An 18,675-nucleotide genomic window follows, 5' to 3' on the forward strand; every position below is an offset into this window, starting at 1 on the left:
GCATAGGCAGCAACATTGTGCTTGAGAGCAACATAAAATCATGAGTAACTAAATATTAGTGTCTAGTAATATTTTCAACTTTTCTGGGATTTCCTGAGGATTTTCTGAGATTTACATGTCTTACATGTACTAAGCGCTCTAGGCTTGGAATCATTAAAGTCGCTTCTCCCCCTCTGATGGTAGGGTTATTTTGAGAGTCTTTAATAGCCTGTAATATTTCTCTCATTCCTTGTTGCAGCTGACTGTTTTCTTCAGACACTTCTTTTACTACGAAAAAAAAAAAAAATCAAAAAGAAAAAGGCAATCAAAATGAAAAGAAATGAATGTAAAGAAGTTAAAAATATAACAAGTTGGCTAAGGTGATTATAAATGTATAATATTATATATAGCTGGCTAAGGTGAATATTTGTTTTTTTGTTTCCTTATATTCAGTAGTTTGTAACCTAAGAATTGGCTCGCTGTAATAAAACACTAAAAGCTATATTCACTGGATGGAATGACTTAAAAATTGGCTTTCATTAACTAGGTGTTACGCAGGTCCTCACAAAAGTGGGCATTCAGTGGGAACTTCAACACCCCGGTTTCACTATGTACTACAAAGGGTCACACTTAATGGGAATCCACTGTTAGCCATATATTGCCATGTATTGTTAAGGTTCCCTGTAAAATCATAACATGAAATGCATGGAAAATACAACAGGGAGAGAGCTGGATATACATATTATTGTTATCCTTGTATATTACATACTTACATTTAGATTTGAAATCTGCCACAACAGTTTTACTTCTTTCTAGTTCATTTTCCTTGTCATTCAGTTGTTTTGTGAGATTCTCATACTAAAGGGAAATCAATAAATTAAAGCATAACCCTTGCATTAAATATTTATACAAACACATGACCTCATTTTTGTTCCTAAACTTTTTCTTTTTAGAAGTAACTGAAGCTTTTGGGACCTCAGAGGTCTCTTCATCAGATTGAATGGAAAAGAACTCTGAGGTCTCCAAAGCTACGTCTTTTCTGTGTTAGCCAAAATCAAAGGTTGTCAACAAAAGAGATTGTGTGGATGTTCCCCAGAGGTATAGGTACTTGGCTCCATTTAGAACAACAATCATAAAAACTCCCATAATTCAGTTTTCTTAAAATTAACTTAATGAGTCCCATTGATGGCAAAATGTTATATGTTTACCAGGTTGTTTAACACAAAGGATTTTGTGGACTGTATTATCCTAGGAGTGCCCTCTAGTGTCATAAAAATAAGCTCACTTAGTCGGACCCCAGAAGGAAATCCAGAATAAAAATAGTACATTGCAAGTTATGAAAGCCACTTATGTCTATTTTTCATCACTAATGGTTGTCTTTTTTAAAATGTGGTATTGGAAGTGGCGCATTGAAGACATTTTGTGACAATATTTCATTTTCAGTGACCTTGAAGCAAACACCAAAAATTTCCAAAATGTTCTACATCGGGACTTTTTTTCCCCATCTTTACATTTCACTGTAATAGATTTTTTATCATCAGAATATCTTATTACAATATACAGAACAAAATAACTTTAAACACTGCCCGTGATCTTCAGTACCATAGATAATATCCCAGTGGCATCTAAGAATTGTTACCTTTGTTTTCAGATCTTCGGTTTTGTCTAGTGAAGCGATGTGTGTGTTTTGTGTTCTATAATTTATACTTGGATGAGAATCATCAGTCAAGTCTAAGTCTTCAGCTGTCAAACCTGAGAAAACAGGAAATTGAAGGTATGCAATAAACGCATCTTTTTTTATTTGCTTTTGTGCTTGGTAAACAATCTTTGTGTTGATTCTGATGTATGTTTTGGATCACTAGGAGATCCAACCACAGCACAGTTTAAGCTTTCTTGCAGATGCAGTCAGGTGTTCATTTAATACATGTTGATGTTTGATGATGCCATATATCCTAACAAAGTGTCCAGGCCCTCGGGCAGAAAAAATAGTGCCAAAAACATTAAAGAGCCAACACCATATTTAACCATGGCATGAGGTACTTTTTCATATTTTGTGTGGCTCTTTGTGTGCGCCAAATAAAAGCTCTATTTTGGTTTCATCTGACCATAGAACTCAATCCCATTTGAAGTTCCAGTAGCGGTCTGGGTATATCTTTAGCAACTGTTTTGTCAATGCAGGCACTGTTCGCAAGGGAAGTAACTGTTACATATAGTCAATAAACAGGGCCAGAATCAGAATTTTAGAGAAAAATAAACTGAAATAAAAGTCAGAGTAGGTAGGAAATGTTTAAAGTACAAAAAAAATGAAGTATGTTGGAAATAAAAGTTATTCTCTTACCCAAAGCAGCTGCTCTTTTTCCTTTCTCTTGAGCTAGTTTGCGGATCTGTTGTTTTAGGTGGAGACGTTCTTCCTCGAGTCTTTCAATCTGTGTGTTAATGCACACATAAAAAAAGGAATACATCTGTATACATTGGCTGGAAAAGTTTTAAAATTATTATATGAAAGGAGAAAGCCTAGTCACGTTAAAAAAAGAAAACGCTTTGTAAGTAAATACAAAACAAAAAAAACATAATTCACTATATTCACCTCTTTCAAAAGAATTTGATTCTCAGCTCTGTACTGCTGCTGTTTTAGTGCTTTTGTACTTTTGAATTCTGTTAAGTCAATTACAGTTTTTGGCTCAAGACCTAAAAAAAAAAAAAAAAGAAAAGAAACACCTTTGATATGTTAGGATTTTATCCAGCATATTAAGGATTTTTTGCTTATGAAAAGGCTCAAAACATCCTCCCTTCCTTTATTATGTAAGTAGTAACTTCTGCTTCCTTTCTACGGATACCGAAGATTTCCTTCAAGATCAATTTTATGAAATCCAATATAAGTATGGTTCTAAAGGCTGCCATGAGTCAAATAAAAAAGAAATGCTTTACGGCTTTGGTATTTATGAAACACCCGCTATAAGCCAAACATGCATCGATTGCTAAAAATGGAGAGTTCCTTACCTAGACGTTCTTGAAGATCTTCATACTCATCAAGGACATCATTAATCTTCAGCTCGAGCTTATTAATATCCTTTGTTAAAGCTTCAATTTCACGATCTCTTATTTTAATATTAGCTTTCAGTTGCTTAATTTCTGCAACAGCTTCCTCTAGGCCATATGTTCCCTTAAACAAAAGATAATTGTAGAAGAAATACTCAAACTATTATTTTTACTGTAATATTAAGTAATTAACTATTTGGTTGACACATTTCCTGCACATTGATTTTTTTTTTTTATTCTTTGTAACTAAAATATTTTATAAACCTCACCTTCTGCTTAATTCCCCTTCAACTTCCTAACAGATTGTAAGCTCATAATACATTTATGTTAATTTTGTATATTGTAGGGTATAATGTTATTGACTTTGTATTCTCCCCAACTGTAATGGCGCTACAAAATTGGCCGGTGGGCTATAAATAAATTACAATACTATAAGGAGATACTTTTACTATGTCCGCCTCTAGCAAGACATTAAAATCTTCAAGGAACAACAAACCCAAGAAGCCAGGTAGTCATAAATATCTGTACCTAAATGTTACTTCACAGTGTCATATGTATAGAGGCTTTGCTGGTTTTGTAGGGCTGACAAAGTATATCTAAGAATCACTCCTGCCTCTCCTACTGAAATTGCATGATCCTAAATAATCCTAATAATTTGCCAGAAGGTAGGCTTCAGAACAAAACACAAAGGTTACGGGGATGCCATAAGAATGAACAGGCTTTGGATGGTACAATGAAAGTTAAATGTTTCACGCATGTGCCTTTAAGAATCACAAAACCAATGCTGACAGGTAAAACTATGTCACTTGATCCGTTATACGATTTATACAAGATCTACTACAAGGCATGACATGCACCAAGGGTACAAACTAAACTGTCCTATCTTCTCGGCTGTATGGATCTGGATCCGTTTTGAGGTACCCAGCAATCGGAAATATACATTAATAACTAACAAAAGGCATTTTATAGCCTATGTAGACTGGAATATGCTTAATTTAATCAACTACAGTTACCCTAGGAGATAATGAGCCAAAATAACATCTGATAAAGAAAACTGTGTCTGAGAAATCCAGACCAATGTCTCAATCATAATTACCAGTTTGGAGTTAAATAAAAGCGCTTCTGGGTCACTGTATCTTCATAATAATTTTTTTTTTTAGAGTAAATCAACAGCTACAAGTAAGGCTGAAGGCTGCTTTAGCTTTATAATAATTATTCATACATCCTAACATACACCACAAGCAAACACACTAATCAGCATACCAATTCATACTCCTTCATTCTTCTGAGGGCCTCTATTAGATCTTTATCTTTTTCCCGTGCATCGTTTTCAGCACGTTCAGCAAATAATTCTGTTTCTTTCAATTTTTGCTGAAGATTCTGTACCACTAATTGAAGTTCCTTAATTCGACCCTGCTCCGTGTGCCCAGTGGTCCCTAATGTAGGAAAAAGTACATCAAACGTGGTTACAAATACACAATATATAAATATTAGACTAGTGCATTCAGATTTGTAGGAATAGTAATTTTAAGAATTGTATTTTTGGGGAATTTGAACAAAATACGAGTTTTAATTTAAATTTTGCCTCTCACTCACTCACCAACTTCTGATCTTGCATTTTCTTGTTCTTCTGTTTTCTCTCTGCCATCTTCTTCCGCAGCTCCAAAAAGTCTTTGTTCTTCAACCACCTCTCCGTGTACAAGGGGGACAGGACGCCCTGTTGAACTTCAGCAAAATGGTGGAGCTTCTGCCCACATCCTCTCCCCCAATTGGAGAATCTGGGAGAGGATGTGCCCAGAAGCTCTGCCATTTTGCAGAAGTTCACCTGAGGCCATGTCCCTGTATTGTTGTCCACAGAGAAACAAAGACTTTTTCGGAGCAGCGGACAAAGACAGAACAGAGACAACAGAAGAAAGAAGAGAGGGGAACAGGAAGCAGAGCAGTGCGGCACAGAGACACGGACACGGAAGTGGAGGAGGTAGGGAGACATTCCGAGAGAGAGTGAATGAGAGCGTGTAAAAGCGTGATTGATCATTAAAGTGAACGGCATCAAATTTTGCTTCCAAAAGTAAATAGTCCCAACTTTTGTCCCAAATGCATAGGCAAGAAACGGGATCTGTTGTCCCAAAACAAATGGACGGAAAACAAGTCGTAAAATTTCTCTGAAACAAGTTAACGATATGGTAGAATGTTAGAAAAAATGGCCATTGTTTGTATCTAGATAATACAAAAGAGAGAGAGAAAGAGCATGATGTACTGCTGTAATATCACAATAATGAGGCAGGGGGCAGAAATTACATCTTACTTCCAGTTCAATATAGTCGGTTACTATGTTGTTTTAACAGACAATTAAACAAAGGCACAAAGACATAATTGTAGATTTTGGGTAATATATGCTCCAGTGCTTCAAACAATGGTTGGGGATTGAAGTTAGTTATTACTCTAAAATGCTGGAATTCTGTTCAATAGAACTAGTTTACCTTCTTGTGAATTCTGTTTTAGAGTCTCAAACACAAGAATATGGGATTCCATTTCTTTGGTATGCTGCTCCAATTGTTCAGTCAATAGTTTAATCCGACTGTCTCGTTCCTGCAAACCCTTAAATAAACCAAAGGGGTAGGGAAAAAAGTGTTACAAGACACACCAAATTTACCTGTGAATGAAGCACTAAGTGTACAGGTATACAAAAAGTAAGTTCTTATTTTGCAAAGGGGTTGTCATTATTAAGCTTTAAGATTAAGATCATTGTTGCCATAAAACATAAAAACTGAACTACGTCAGGGTTTATGCAGTACTCAAAGTTCTAGATATTATGCAATGCAATACATTAAAATATAATCATTCTATGGTCTTCTTTCAAACATTCATTCACATAGAGATCTACAGATGTTACAGAAGGTTCTATTACTGAATAATATCAGAATTGCAGAGATTATTGAATTTTTTAAAATAAACTTCATACACAGAGGCACAATGACTTGCTGAATTCTTTATAAGTATAATTTACCATAGTACCATAATACTACAATCCTAGTTTGGTAGTGCCGGGAAATAAAAACTACCTGCTGGAGAGCTAGCACATTGCTCTTGTCTGTGTCCATTTGAGCAATTTTTAGCTTCTCTCTGAGATTTTGGATCATTTTTTGATATTCTTCGATCTCTTCATCTTTAGATGCCAGTAGCGCCTGCAACAAATGTAAGGTTAATAAAACCCGTCATTGTGAGGTGCTTAATTAATTGTAAATTGTATACCTTCCATTCTTCTACTTTGGCATTAACAACCACCATGATCGGATCATCTTCTTCCTGCCTTGCTTTTAGTTGCTCTGTTAAATCCTGAACCTGCAAGAATTTCACAAAGCAAAACACTTATTCATCAATTTGCACATGCCAAACAATACGTTTATATTACTTGTTAGCAATACTAAAAGCTACTGCACAGATGTGGCGTATATATTGAAGGAGAAGAAGATAACTTTTAAGAACTATAAACAAACTAAGAATGAGGAAGATGGGAGCAAATATAAACCTAAGCTTATAGATGCAAATAGGAATCACGGATGCTCCAAAACAAACCCAGAGGAGAAAACTGGCAGATTAACAAAAGAAGGATGATAAAAGATGATTTTTTTTTTTTTTTTTAAATGCAAGTGAGAGAGAAGAGCAGCAGATATAAGCTATAGAGATTTCAGTAATGCATTTGACATTGTACCTCATAGATGACTTAGAAATAAACTGCAGTCTATTGGTATGGATACTAGAATAGTTGAATGGATAATGTAATAGTTAAGTGACAGGAGGCAGAAAGTTGTAGTTAATGGTAAATATTAGGAGGAAGGTCTTGTTATTAGTGGGATACCTCAGGGACCAGTAATGGGGCCCGGCACTTTTTAGTATTTTTATTAGTGATATTACAGAAGGTCTTAATGGGAATGTATATCTTTTAACAGATAATACAAAGGTCTGCAATAGTGTAGACCAGGGGCGTCCAACATGCGGCTTCGAGGTGCGGCCCGTGTGAGATCGGCAGCCAGGATCACAAGAGCCCTGCTGCTTACTTGTGGGAGGGTCTATTCTCTGCTCCAGTCCTGCCTCCTCTGTGGGGAGAACGAGGGAGGCCGCGCCCCCTGCTGAAGTCTGTGATCGGCATTGAGAGAGCTGTAGAGCAGGTAAGGGGGTGGGGGAGGTTGTTTGAATGAGTATGCCTGATTGAGGGAATTAATCTGTGAATGAATGAATTTATGTGTGTGTGATAGCATGGATGTGTAAGTGCTGGAACCTAGGCATGATGGGACTGTGATTGCTGTTAACAATCCCACTCCTATCATGCCAAGTCAGCCAGTATATGCTGAAACCTGGCTAGCTGCCCCCTTGTGTATTGATGCTGCCAGCAGTATGAGGTCTGCACTTACAGCTACCCTGTACCAGCATGTACTGGCTGATTTAGGATGATAGGAGTGTGATTGCTAACAGCTAACAGCAATCTGCTAACAGCAATCACAGTCCCATCATGCCTAGGTTCCAGCATTTACTGGTTTGCTGGGTATAAAAAGACTATGTTTGCTGTTAGCAATCACACTCCTATCATGCCAAGTCAGCCAGTACATGCTGAAACCTGGCTAGCTGTCCCCCTTGTGTATTGATGCTGCCAGCAGTATGGGGTCTGCACTTACAGCCACCCTGTACCAGCATGTACTGGCTGACTTGGGATGATAGGAGTGTGATTGCTAACAGTAATCTGCTAACAGCAATCAGTCCCATCATGCCTAGGTTCCAGCATTTACTGGTTGCCTGGGTATGAAAAGAGTGTGTTTGCTGTTAGCAATCACACTCCTATCATGCCAAGTCATATTGTTGATTTTTTTTGTCCAATTGTGGTGTGTTACTTTTAAAAAAAGCGTGGTTACACATTAAAATTGGACAAAAAATACCGGTACAATGCCTAGCCAACCAGTACATGCTGGAATCTGGGTATGCCTGAGATTGCTGTTAACAATCATAATATATAATTGTTTGTACAATTTTGGTGTGTAACTTACTTTTATTAAGAGTGTGGGGGGTCATTTTCAGTTTCGGCTAAGTGAACCCTGAATTTTCGGTTTTGGTCCAGAATTTTCATTTTAGTGCATCGCTAAAATAAATAGAACTATTTTATTTTTACTTATCCAGAATCCTGCATTTGTAGTCACAAAACTTTCTAGGCCCAGAAATCAGTGAGAGGAAAAGTAAAGCTTTTGTGTCATTTAATTTATTTTAATCCGCATATCTTATTAAAGAGTGAGTGCGGCCCGCGCACGTATACAATTCTGATGAAGTGGCCCACTGCAGAAAAAACTTGGACGCCCCTGGTGTAGACCTTTCCGGGTGGAACAAGTAAAACGGCAAATTATTTAAGGTATCTTAATATGTATAACTTGGAGGGGAGATGTAACAGATATTTAAATACTTAAAGGAATTTAACAAAGTACTGGAGGCAAGCTTATTGGAAAGGAGGAGAAACGCAAGAGCAAGAGGAACGAGTCTTAAACTAGAGGGTGAGGCTGTAGAACTTCCTTACATTATTGAGAGAATGGTAAGCTAATACAGTGAAAGAATTGTAACATGCATGGGATAGACAATGTTATCCTCGCTATGGGGCAAGATCAAGGACTGATAGGGGTTTGAGTCCCTTACATCAGGAAAAACGGGCAGATTAGATGGCCAGAATGGTTCTTATCTGACATCAAATTCTATGGTTTCTATATTCCTATTTGTGTCACTTTATTATGTTCTAAATATATGATACAAAACAAGATTTACAATTTACAAGTGGATATACGTTTAACAAGCTCTCGAACTGTCAATTTTAGATGCAATGTTGCACCATCATTAAATGTATTCCTAAAAGGGACAGACTATAATGAGAGGCCCAAACATCTACTAGTTTATTTTAATGCAGAAAAAGCAAAATGTCTTTGGAATGTCTGAGAAACAAAATACTGTATTCAGCTAAAATGCATATTACATGTTTCCAAAACTCTATCTCACAGAAGAATCTCTAATAAAGGTTCTCATTCTACAACTCTGATAAGATGACCCCACTCTGTGCAAGCTACTGTCCCTGAAAACACACTCGGCAACCTAAAATCTTTTTCTTCTATTCCCCTTAATGCAACTGAACGAAAATGCATGCGAATAAAGCTATCCTGAAAACCAAGGGCAGACTTTATAATGCATTACTTTAAATGGCCAGTAATACACATTTATTTACGTCTGCACACAATTATGCACGTTCCTATGAAAGAGAAAAAAAAGTTTACCTTAAGCACATAGATGTCTTTTTCCTTTCTCAGCTGGTCCATTGTGCTATCGGAGTGCTGCACGATAAGTTTCATTTTGTTATACTCATCGGTCATACTCTCCATTTCCTTGACAGATTGTTCAAGTACTTTGGTCATTTCCTGGTTCTGGACCTCCAGCTTCTCATTTGCTTCACTCAGGTTCTGAAAGGTTAAAGATGTTTTAAAAGGTAATTTTGACTAAGACTGTAAGAAGAAAACATATAATTTGTCTGTAAAACTGGCTAAAGACTAAAATAAAAAATATAAGGTTTTCATAGGGATGTGAGATCCTCCCCTGCAAATCAATTGTGAATCTATGACAATTTTGCCCATGGTACAAAAGCATAGGTTACTATCCTTTAGCAACTACAGTTTAGTGTTAAGTAACATGAAAGTACCTTTTAATAGGTATTTTTTTAAGATATGCCAAGAACCAGCAGAGAGTTCTATGTAATTGCAAGTCTGAAGAAGCAACCATAAGACAGCTGTTTGTGTTACGTTAATATTAATCTTTCTTCATCGAATCATGATTCTTACCTGAATTTCATCCAGATACTGGACTAACTCCATATTCTTTTTAGAAATCACATATTTGTAATCGTGTCCTTCCCCACGGTTTAGGAGAGACTCCCTTTGGGAATCAATCTGCCTCTGATAGTCTATGACATCTTGTCGTAGTTGTTCATTCTGTAAAAAGAGATAATCTTAGGCTTTCAAATCTGCATTTAATGTCCACCCAACAGTTATATAATCAAACTATTGTCAAACATCTAGAGAACCTATCCTGAAGGACCACTTCATACCTTTTTCGCAAGAAGTTTTTTCTCCAAAATTAAGTAGTAATAAAAAGAAAAATAACACGCACAGAGTTAGATAAAGACAGTCAAAAAACAAAATTGTGGTAAAAAGATTTATTTTGGTACTACTTTCTATAAATTGTTTACACTTAAATTGTATAATTGCTATTATAACATGCTATTTTATATTTACCAACCTCTCGCCGGAGCTTGCTGTTTTCATTATCAGTTTCTTCATTCCGAAGTGCAAGCTAAAATAACATCAAGAAAGTAAATGGGGGCACATTCTACTACAGAAACATAAGCAACAACATTTAGATCAGCACACTTGCTGTTAAGTTTAGTTTGAATATTTATATTGGTAAACATACATTTCACCAGATTAATACTATTCACTCAGATTTTGCATGCAGATCCTGACTGGTTCAATCCACTTACAGATTCCATTAGCCATGCAATGCTTGCTGTGCTAATAAGCTGTACAGACTTCAATTATAATTAATAGTTAATTATATGTGCTTCTTGGGGGAATGTATTTTTTCCCTTACTGATTGAAATAAGACATTAGTTTTCAGGAAAGGGCCATTGTCAAAGAAGGTGACCTAGGAGTTCAGCGTAGTGCTTTAGAGTAATACTTGTACTGTCAGCATTTTTTTTTTTTTTTTTTTTGCAAGCAATTTTGTTAGAGTGAATCCATTTAAGCAAATGCACTAATGTCTGTGTGGTAAATGGCAAGCAAATCAGCAGGGAGCCTTGGGAGATAGCGTGCAGTCATTAAGATGATTAAATTGTTAAAATTTATTTTATTACTGTATAAGTGTTTAAAAGAGCCTTTTTAAAATATAAGATATGAGAAAATTGTGGACTGGAGCTAAGGCATTGTTTGAGATCTGCTCTTAATCCACACCCTTTGTTGATCAAATAAGGTGTATTTATATTACAGATTTGGCAAAACAGTGCAAAAAGAGAGCGCTTCCTAAAAGTTACGCAGCCCAACATATGACATCACTAGAGATCAAAAATTAATTTTTTTTAACATAGCTTATAGAAATCAAGTGAAACAAAAAACAGAGTGCATTTTTTAAAGACTGGGTACTAATATACATTATTTTCAATTAAATTGTGTGTTACAAAAATATTTGCTTAGCATCTTTTAATATAAACCCATTAACAGTCCATTTAACTGACCTACTGGATTGCAAAAACACCAGCTGGGATGAACAGGTATCATTACACAATACGACTCAGTAAGGCTAGGTTTCCACTTGGTTTTTTTTAGCTAAAAACGCCCATAAAAACGCCAATAGCGCCACCTGGCGTTTTTTTAGTGAAAAAACGCAGCAGCCAGATGTTAGCTGTTCTTCAATAGGAAATCGCAGAATGCCATATCCACTTGGCATTTTTTTGTTTGGCGTTTTTTCAGTCCTCTTTGGCGTTTTTCTGCTTTTTTGGGCTCTGTGGCAGTTTTTCAAAATCGCAGCATGTTGACACTCTGGCGTTTTTTGCAAGGAAATCTTGGCGTTTTTCTCCAATAGAAGTCTATGGGAGAGAAAAAACGCCATGAAAAAGCCATGTGGGTTTATTGCCTTGGCGTTTTTTATGGCGTTTTTTCCACAGTTACAATGCAGAGGATGGACCCAGTATCGGTGTGTCCTACGAGAAATAGGCTGGAAACAAACAGTTTCACACAAAACAAAGTTCATATTGAATTTTACACCATATGGAACAAACATGCCATTACAAACAAACATACGCGACGCATCAACTGGACCCTGCGTGCCAAAAGCAACAGCAAACAATTTGCACCATCATTTGGGGCCAATCTTCCTAGAGGAGCAGACATTCGGAATATAGCATGCCTTACAAACCACAGAAAAGTGACAAAAGGGTCCGCCGGGGCGTAGAACTCTACCAAGTAAATGACATCAGGGGGCAGATACTTGCCATTTATCCTAATCCCTTTTAGCTGGGTGAAACTTCTAACTTGTAAAGGCTGGAAAAACTGCCTAAGGTCAAAAAAAAAAGCAATTTCCACAGAAAGGCTAAAACGCCAGCAAAAACTCCAGAAAAAAAAACGCCAAAACGCAGGAAAACGCAGTGGCAGTTTTCTTGGCGTTTTTCATCAAGAAAAAAAACGCAGGACAAAAACCCAAGTGGAAACCTAGCCTAATAGGACTATTACATTGCTGATAATTATCCCAATTAGCTCTGCTTACCTGCTCATTAACTTGCTTCTCTTTCTCCAATTCTTTTCTCAACTCCTTAAGTTCTCGCTCTCTTTGCCCCAGCTGTTCTTCTAACTGACGTATTTCTTCACGGAGGAAACGTGAATCTCTGGTTCCAGTGGCCAGCTGTGATCTCTGTAGTAGGAAAAGTGTGTTATTCAGATAAGTGAAGAATTCCAATACAAGCGCACCTTCTACAGTCAAAATAGGCAATTGAGTGGAAAACGCAAACAAAATGCAATAGAAGTATATATATATATATATATATATAATAATTCTATTTGTAAAACGTGAAGGTTCATGGGGAGGGGGCTGAAATGTTGTACCATTTGTGTGACTTTAACAATATGTGATTGACACTCTAACATCATTTGCTTTGATTTCTGATCCTGCCTCGTTTTTTCATCTTTTTTGTATGATATAATATTGATATTTTGAGTTTGCACCCATGTCAGTTTTCATTTCTTTGCTGATTGTGCGGGAGTGCCTGGACAGACCAATTGATAGATTGATATACACAAATATATATAAATACATAGATACAAGCAGACGGTGTTAAAATTTAAATAAACTGTAACTTTGCTAAACTGAACCCATTGATCACATATCTCTAGTATAGTTAGTGTAAATATGTAAATATTTTACTTATTGCAAATGGGAGATTAAGGGGTTTCAATGTGTGGAGCCAGGTGGAACTACCGTAGTTTAGTGTTAGGTAGGGAAAAAAAAGACTTTGACCAAAGAGTTCTTGTTTTTCTGTGCAAACCTCTTTTGTTATAAACAATATATGTGACAAATGTACCTCTAGTATTGTTCGGTATAGTATGGGCGAGTACGCTAAAATGCCAAAGAGAAGTTACACAGTGAAAATGGTAGGAAAATTATATATTACATATATTTATACATATAAAAATAACAATACACACTTAATGCGGGAAAACACTCAATTACCGATGCTATTGAAACTGTCATATTTATTAACAGTATACGCCTGATAATGTAAGTGCTGATGTACTGCCGAAACGTCCCGCTCCTGGCACCAGATCCAATAAACCCTGCAGCTTAGCACAGAGATCTGAACAAACGAAGAAATTACAATAAAAAACTACAACATACCTCAATTTCATTCTCCAGTTGCCTGATTTTATTTCTTAACTGGCTCTCTGTGAAAAAAAAACCACAACGTAAAGATCTGAAAAACATTTTACTTAATATGCGGTATAAAATAGATATGTAGTATTTTGTTAATTTACTATAGTTTCCTTATTTATTCTCTGAGCCTAGGTTCCTCATTTTAGACAATTAGAATATTCTACCTGCTGCATAAATAGCTATCAAATATAAAATCACCAAGACCAATTAGTAATTTTGGTAGATATGGGGAAAAGACTATTAAAATGTCTTCCCAAACAAAGTCAATCAAAATTAACTTCTGCCTGTTACAAAACCACCCAGCGTCTCATATACTCTACCACAAAAAGATCTTCTAACTTTAGCTTTCAGTAGCTCAAACACATAAAGAGGTAGTCTAATGCCTCATAGAGGCTACATTTAAACACATCTGTATATTAATTGGCATTTTATACTAAACACTGCCGTTTAAAAAGTCAGGATAATCATATCACTAAAGTGGGGATTTTGAGTCATTGAGATGAACAGGATTATTTGAATGTAATGTTTTTTCAGAGAACACTAGTTTTGTCACAGGTGTCCGTCTTTAGGCGAGAAGTGTGGTGAGTGAGAACCTACCAATTTTGGCTTGCTCTTCTCCTGCTTTTTCTGCCTCCTCTAAAGCAAGCTCTACTTCTTGAGCTTTCATCTACATAATGAAAAATGCAAACTTTGTGAGAATCGATGGAACAGTTTCACTATTAATTGAATGGTTAAAATGTTACATTAATGCATATCACAGAACGGATAAACAAGTTACAAGGCCATATTAAGTACACATTCTGAAATTATGTTACAATCGCTACCTAAAAATCAGTGTTAAAATAACATTATATATAAACCATGGTTTCTAATAACACCTTATGTGTAAACAGAGAAACGTAATCACAGATAAAACTATGAATTAAGACATTTTTATTAGCATAACTCCCCCGACAATGGACAAGAAAAATAACTTAGTCAAACCTTCATCAATGACTGTGTAATCCGGAAAAGTTGTACAAGGTTTTCTGAAGCTTCATTTTTTAAATCTGTACTGCTGACCTATGAAAACATTAGGTATTACGCAACAAATGTAACCAATGTTAATACTTAAGCTGCGGGAGAGGCAGATTTGATGAGATAAGAAAACATATAAAATTAGGTAAACATATCATCGGAATTAATGTTGGCAGGGGTGCAGATTTGGCATATTCTGTAATACACAATACATTTCCCAAGCAGAAGGATTTTATGCTTTGATGGCCCATAGACAAGGTCTTGGTATTTACAGATTATAAAGATGCAAGTGTTGCAGATATTACTTACCATGGAGGAAAAAAGACAATACAGATATTAAACAATTTCATTTTATTTAAATTTTACATAAAGCCTGGCTACAAACCATAAAATCATCTCTATTGCATTATAACGGATACTGTATCGGATGACTGCATGTGGTTAACCTCAACTGGTATTCCAGTATCTAATACATACCTGTGATAATGATTTTAACATTTTCTCTGCTAATCGTTCTTGGCTGGGAAGTTCATCTGGATCCACTCTCACAAGCTTCCCCCAGTCCAAAGAAGGTGGCATCTTTGAAACTGTTCTTTTCCGAGAAATAAGTATAAAACCACTGTTAGAATGCATACTTAACTTCATATCTGAACACCAAGGACTATAACTTGTTCCTTTATACTATGTCATATAAACAATAATGGTTTCCATGAATGGAACGAGAATGTGTTTGTCAAAAATTGCCCATGAAAAGTAAAATCAATTTTACTGACATTAAGGTAATCATTCTTTCCTTTAATGCTTAATATTATTAACGGTAGTCTTTTTCATGTCGTCTTTCAGATGATGGTTTTAAAGACTATTTAGATGTATTCTTGAGCTGTAAAGGCATATTGACCATCTTAAACCATTTGTCTATTCCTAAAAGCACCAAGATTGCCCCAACATACAGGCCAACTAGACAATTCCTAGGGTTTCTTGGGGCGCCAGTACTAGGTGACCCCATGGAGAAGGGCTGTCATTCTTTCTTTGAATTTCTCTCATAGCAGCGCTGAGTAACATCAGTAAAGACAGCCGAGGGGGTCTCCATACACGAGCAGAGACAGCCGAGGGGGTCTCCATACACGAGCAGAGACAGCCGAGGGGGTCTCCATACACGAGCAGAGACAGCCGAGGGGGTCTCCATACACGAGCAGAGACAGCCGAGGGGGTCTCCATACACGAGCAGAGACAGCCGAGGGGGTCTCCATACACGAGCAGAGACAGCCGAGGGGGTCTCCATACACGAGCAGAGACAGCCGAGGGGGTCTCCATACACGAGCAGAGACAGCCGAGTGGGTCTCCATACACGAGCAGAGACAGCCGAGGGGGTCTCCATACACGAGCAGAGACAGCCGAGGGGGTCTCCATACACGAGCAGAGGCAGCCGAGGGGGTCTCCATACACGAGCAGAGACAGCAGAGGGGGCTTCTGGTTTGTAACAAGGCATCACTCCTGATGGAGTTGGTGTGACATCACTGTAATCCATGATGTTTTTAATTTGATTTGTAACACCATGGTACAGTCGATAATGATTTTTGTAGCGGTCTTGCATATTTTCACGTCTCTCCACACAACCACTTCTAAGGCAGCCATACTCACCTCTTTAAGTATCCTTATAAGCAAAATGTAAAACAACCTTTCCTTTCCACTGCAAATCTCCGTATGAAGACGACACTGGGTTAACTTAACATCACTTGCTCCCTGGATGCAGCCAAATTCTGTTTATCGTAGATCTTAATGAGGAGTGTGTTGGCTGAGCCACGCATACACACGATATACGTTCGAATTCCGTGTGTTCATTCTCCAAACACAGAGATCATAAAATACCACCAGGTTTCTATTCACAAGGCTATAAATATGCTATGCGTGCCACGGTTTCGAATCTCCCCTCACTCGCCGGGAATATATGTAAACAGCGCGAAGCTCCACGGAAAGCAAGATGTCCTGACTGTTGCTACGATACAGGAGGAAACTCCTAATCTGTCCGGGGAGGGCGGAATGGGACGAAAACCAAACGGTGACTACGCCGCGTTTCAAACCTCGCTTCGGTTCTACAGGACACGCCCAACTCCTTACGACTGACAGTTAGGTTGGTCGTTAGAAGAGCTCTACTGTACCGTCTAGCTATGTGCAGGTAATCTAGACGCGATACAGACATATGTCGGTCGCTCGTTTCGTGAATTAAACGCATTCATTTACACTGTAGCACAAATAACGTATTGCAAGTAAATAAAGTAACTTTTCTACGTTACTGCACGCGATGTTTACTCGAAAATTTGTAGAGTTAACGCTATCGTTTGGATTTTCCCGCCCGTTCTTACTCTCACGTCAGTTATGCTGGTTGTAGAAATGTAAAGTACGGCGCTAAATGAAAGCGTGTATCCTGCCAGCAGTTTCTGAGTACATAAGTTCCTAGACGTATCTCCATCAATGTCAATATAAACACGACAACGTTAAAATCGTATTGGATTCTATGATCGAGTTCGCACACCCTACTGGAGACATGAATTAGACCCAACTTTCACAGGCTAGTATATCTCTTGTGTTTAGAACTCGGTACGTGCAGCGCTGCCGTCTGATACGACTGAAGTCATTTCTTGAGCTGTGAGTAAACCATGGGAGGAGTTCACGTTTCGATCAGTCATGGCGGCTTCCACTAGTCGCTGAGAATCCTATTGAAGAAAACCCATATGTATGAAGTCTGGAGGACTCCCCTGGAGGAGGGCTGGGGCCACAGTTTCGTTCACTTTCTTTCGCTGTTCAGGTACAAAGATGGTAGAAATGTAAAACTGAATTGGCAGCACGATAATGGCCTCCTCTGATTTGTTATCCCCTCGTTACTTTTTTCTTATTCAATGGATAACCGACAACTATTGCCTCGCTGTTCTGTCTCAGGTGTTTATATGCACATGTGTGACTTTTATTCCTCTACCTGTGTTTTATTTTTATTTATTTGTTTCTGGTGCTTTTGAGGAAGGCATGGTGTCCTACCAAGCTGTGTGGGTGTTGGCCCTATTCGTGCTTAGTCTTCGCAATCACAGGTTGAGACAAGCAAGAACACTGATTGCTATTCTGCAGTTTTGCAATTATAGTGGAAAGGGGTTTATTCACTAAAGGGAGGACTCTTTAGTGAATATAAAATGTTACATTACCATAAGCCCACTTAGTCTGCCTGTTTCTTGCTCTAAAGGCTCAGACCTTAACCAGTCCATGGTCTTGTCTACGTTAGCCTATGTCACATGCATATTTCAATTCCTTTACTGTGTTAACCTCTACCACTTCTGCTGGGAGGCTGTTTTACTTAGCTACCATCCACTCTGTAAAGTAGAACATCTTTACGTTACATAAAAGCCTCTGACCCTCTGAACTTTGTTATTTTTTAATTATTGAAGTGCAGATTCCTGGGCAAAAAAGCTCTGCGAGCATGAAATACAGTGCCCTATACAGAAATGTATGTTAACGTTAACATTTTGTCTCTATAAATGCCCTTTATCTGCCGACCGGCAGGCTGCTATTGTTGTCAGTCGTGTTGTTTCCCTGCTCAAACGCTACACTGACCTGATTCTTCATGACAGTGCCAATGAAGTCCTGCATGTACACGGAAATCGTTTCTTTCATAGACTTTCATTAGTCAGAGTGTTTAGCTGAGTCATTAGGATTGAGCCTGTGACGGGAACGGCGTGTCCCCCAACAGGGTACACCCGCCAGACGATCCTTCCTTCTCCCCGTGGCCGCCGGGAACACGAAACTACACCCGTTAGGAAACATAGTTCTTTGGGAACCTCTGTGACATTGTATTATACAGAAGCATAGCAATACAGTGCTTTACCTCCCTGACAAGGGCAGCACTGAGGCTTACCCCAATTTTTTTTAATTGAAGCCCCGAGGTTCAGTGCTTCACCGTGAAGAAAAAATAAAAAGTGCAAGTGCAAGTGCCATAAGGCCACAGTGGACCATAAGGCCTGCAGAAGAGCCGGATCTTCTTGGTCCTTCCCCGCAAGGGTTGGGACCACTAGAATACTCGATTAGAGGAGGAGGGAGCCGCTCAGAAGAACTACCTAACTCCCCTCCTCGCTAGAAAAAAAACAGACCTTTTTAGGGGAC

At 37.9% G+C, this 18,675-nt stretch overlaps 1 protein-coding gene across 1 annotated transcript in view; it reads right to left on the reverse strand.

Moving 5' to 3' along the window:
* LOC149299790 (centrosomal protein of 290 kDa-like) overlaps nt 1-15,108 on the reverse strand; it is a 50,848-nt gene extending 35,740 nt beyond the window's left edge. The window contains exons 1-19 of the mRNA XM_089486054.1: nt 15,007-15,108; nt 14,497-14,574; nt 14,110-14,179; nt 13,477-13,523; nt 12,352-12,495; nt 10,333-10,386; nt 10,142-10,162; nt 9,876-10,025; nt 9,318-9,500; nt 6,271-6,360; nt 6,081-6,203; nt 5,499-5,616; nt 4,282-4,454; nt 2,980-3,142; nt 2,567-2,667; nt 2,318-2,405; nt 1,619-1,731; nt 753-837; nt 125-267 (exon numbers count right to left, since the gene is read on the reverse strand). Of these exons, the coding sequence (XP_089342180.1) occupies nt 125-267; nt 753-837; nt 1,619-1,731; nt 2,318-2,405; nt 2,567-2,667; nt 2,980-3,142; nt 4,282-4,454; nt 5,499-5,616; nt 6,081-6,203; nt 6,271-6,360; nt 9,318-9,500; nt 9,876-10,025; nt 10,142-10,162; nt 10,333-10,386; nt 12,352-12,495; nt 13,477-13,523; nt 14,110-14,179; nt 14,497-14,574; nt 15,007-15,108 (2,046 nt within the window). The remainder of the gene's footprint in view (nt 1-124; nt 268-752; nt 838-1,618; nt 1,732-2,317; nt 2,406-2,566; nt 2,668-2,979; nt 3,143-4,281; nt 4,455-5,498; nt 5,617-6,080; nt 6,204-6,270; nt 6,361-9,317; nt 9,501-9,875; nt 10,026-10,141; nt 10,163-10,332; nt 10,387-12,351; nt 12,496-13,476; nt 13,524-14,109; nt 14,180-14,496; nt 14,575-15,006) is intronic.
* Between the last annotated feature and the right edge of the window lie 3,567 nt (nt 15,109-18,675).

The sequence above is a fragment of the Sceloporus occidentalis genome, unplaced genomic scaffold, assembly GCF_023333645.1.
Source record: "Sceloporus occidentalis isolate IW3139 unplaced genomic scaffold, rSceOcc1.0.p SCAF_28, whole genome shotgun sequence".
Classification (NCBI taxonomy): domain Eukaryota; kingdom Metazoa; phylum Chordata; class Lepidosauria; order Squamata; family Phrynosomatidae; genus Sceloporus; species Sceloporus occidentalis.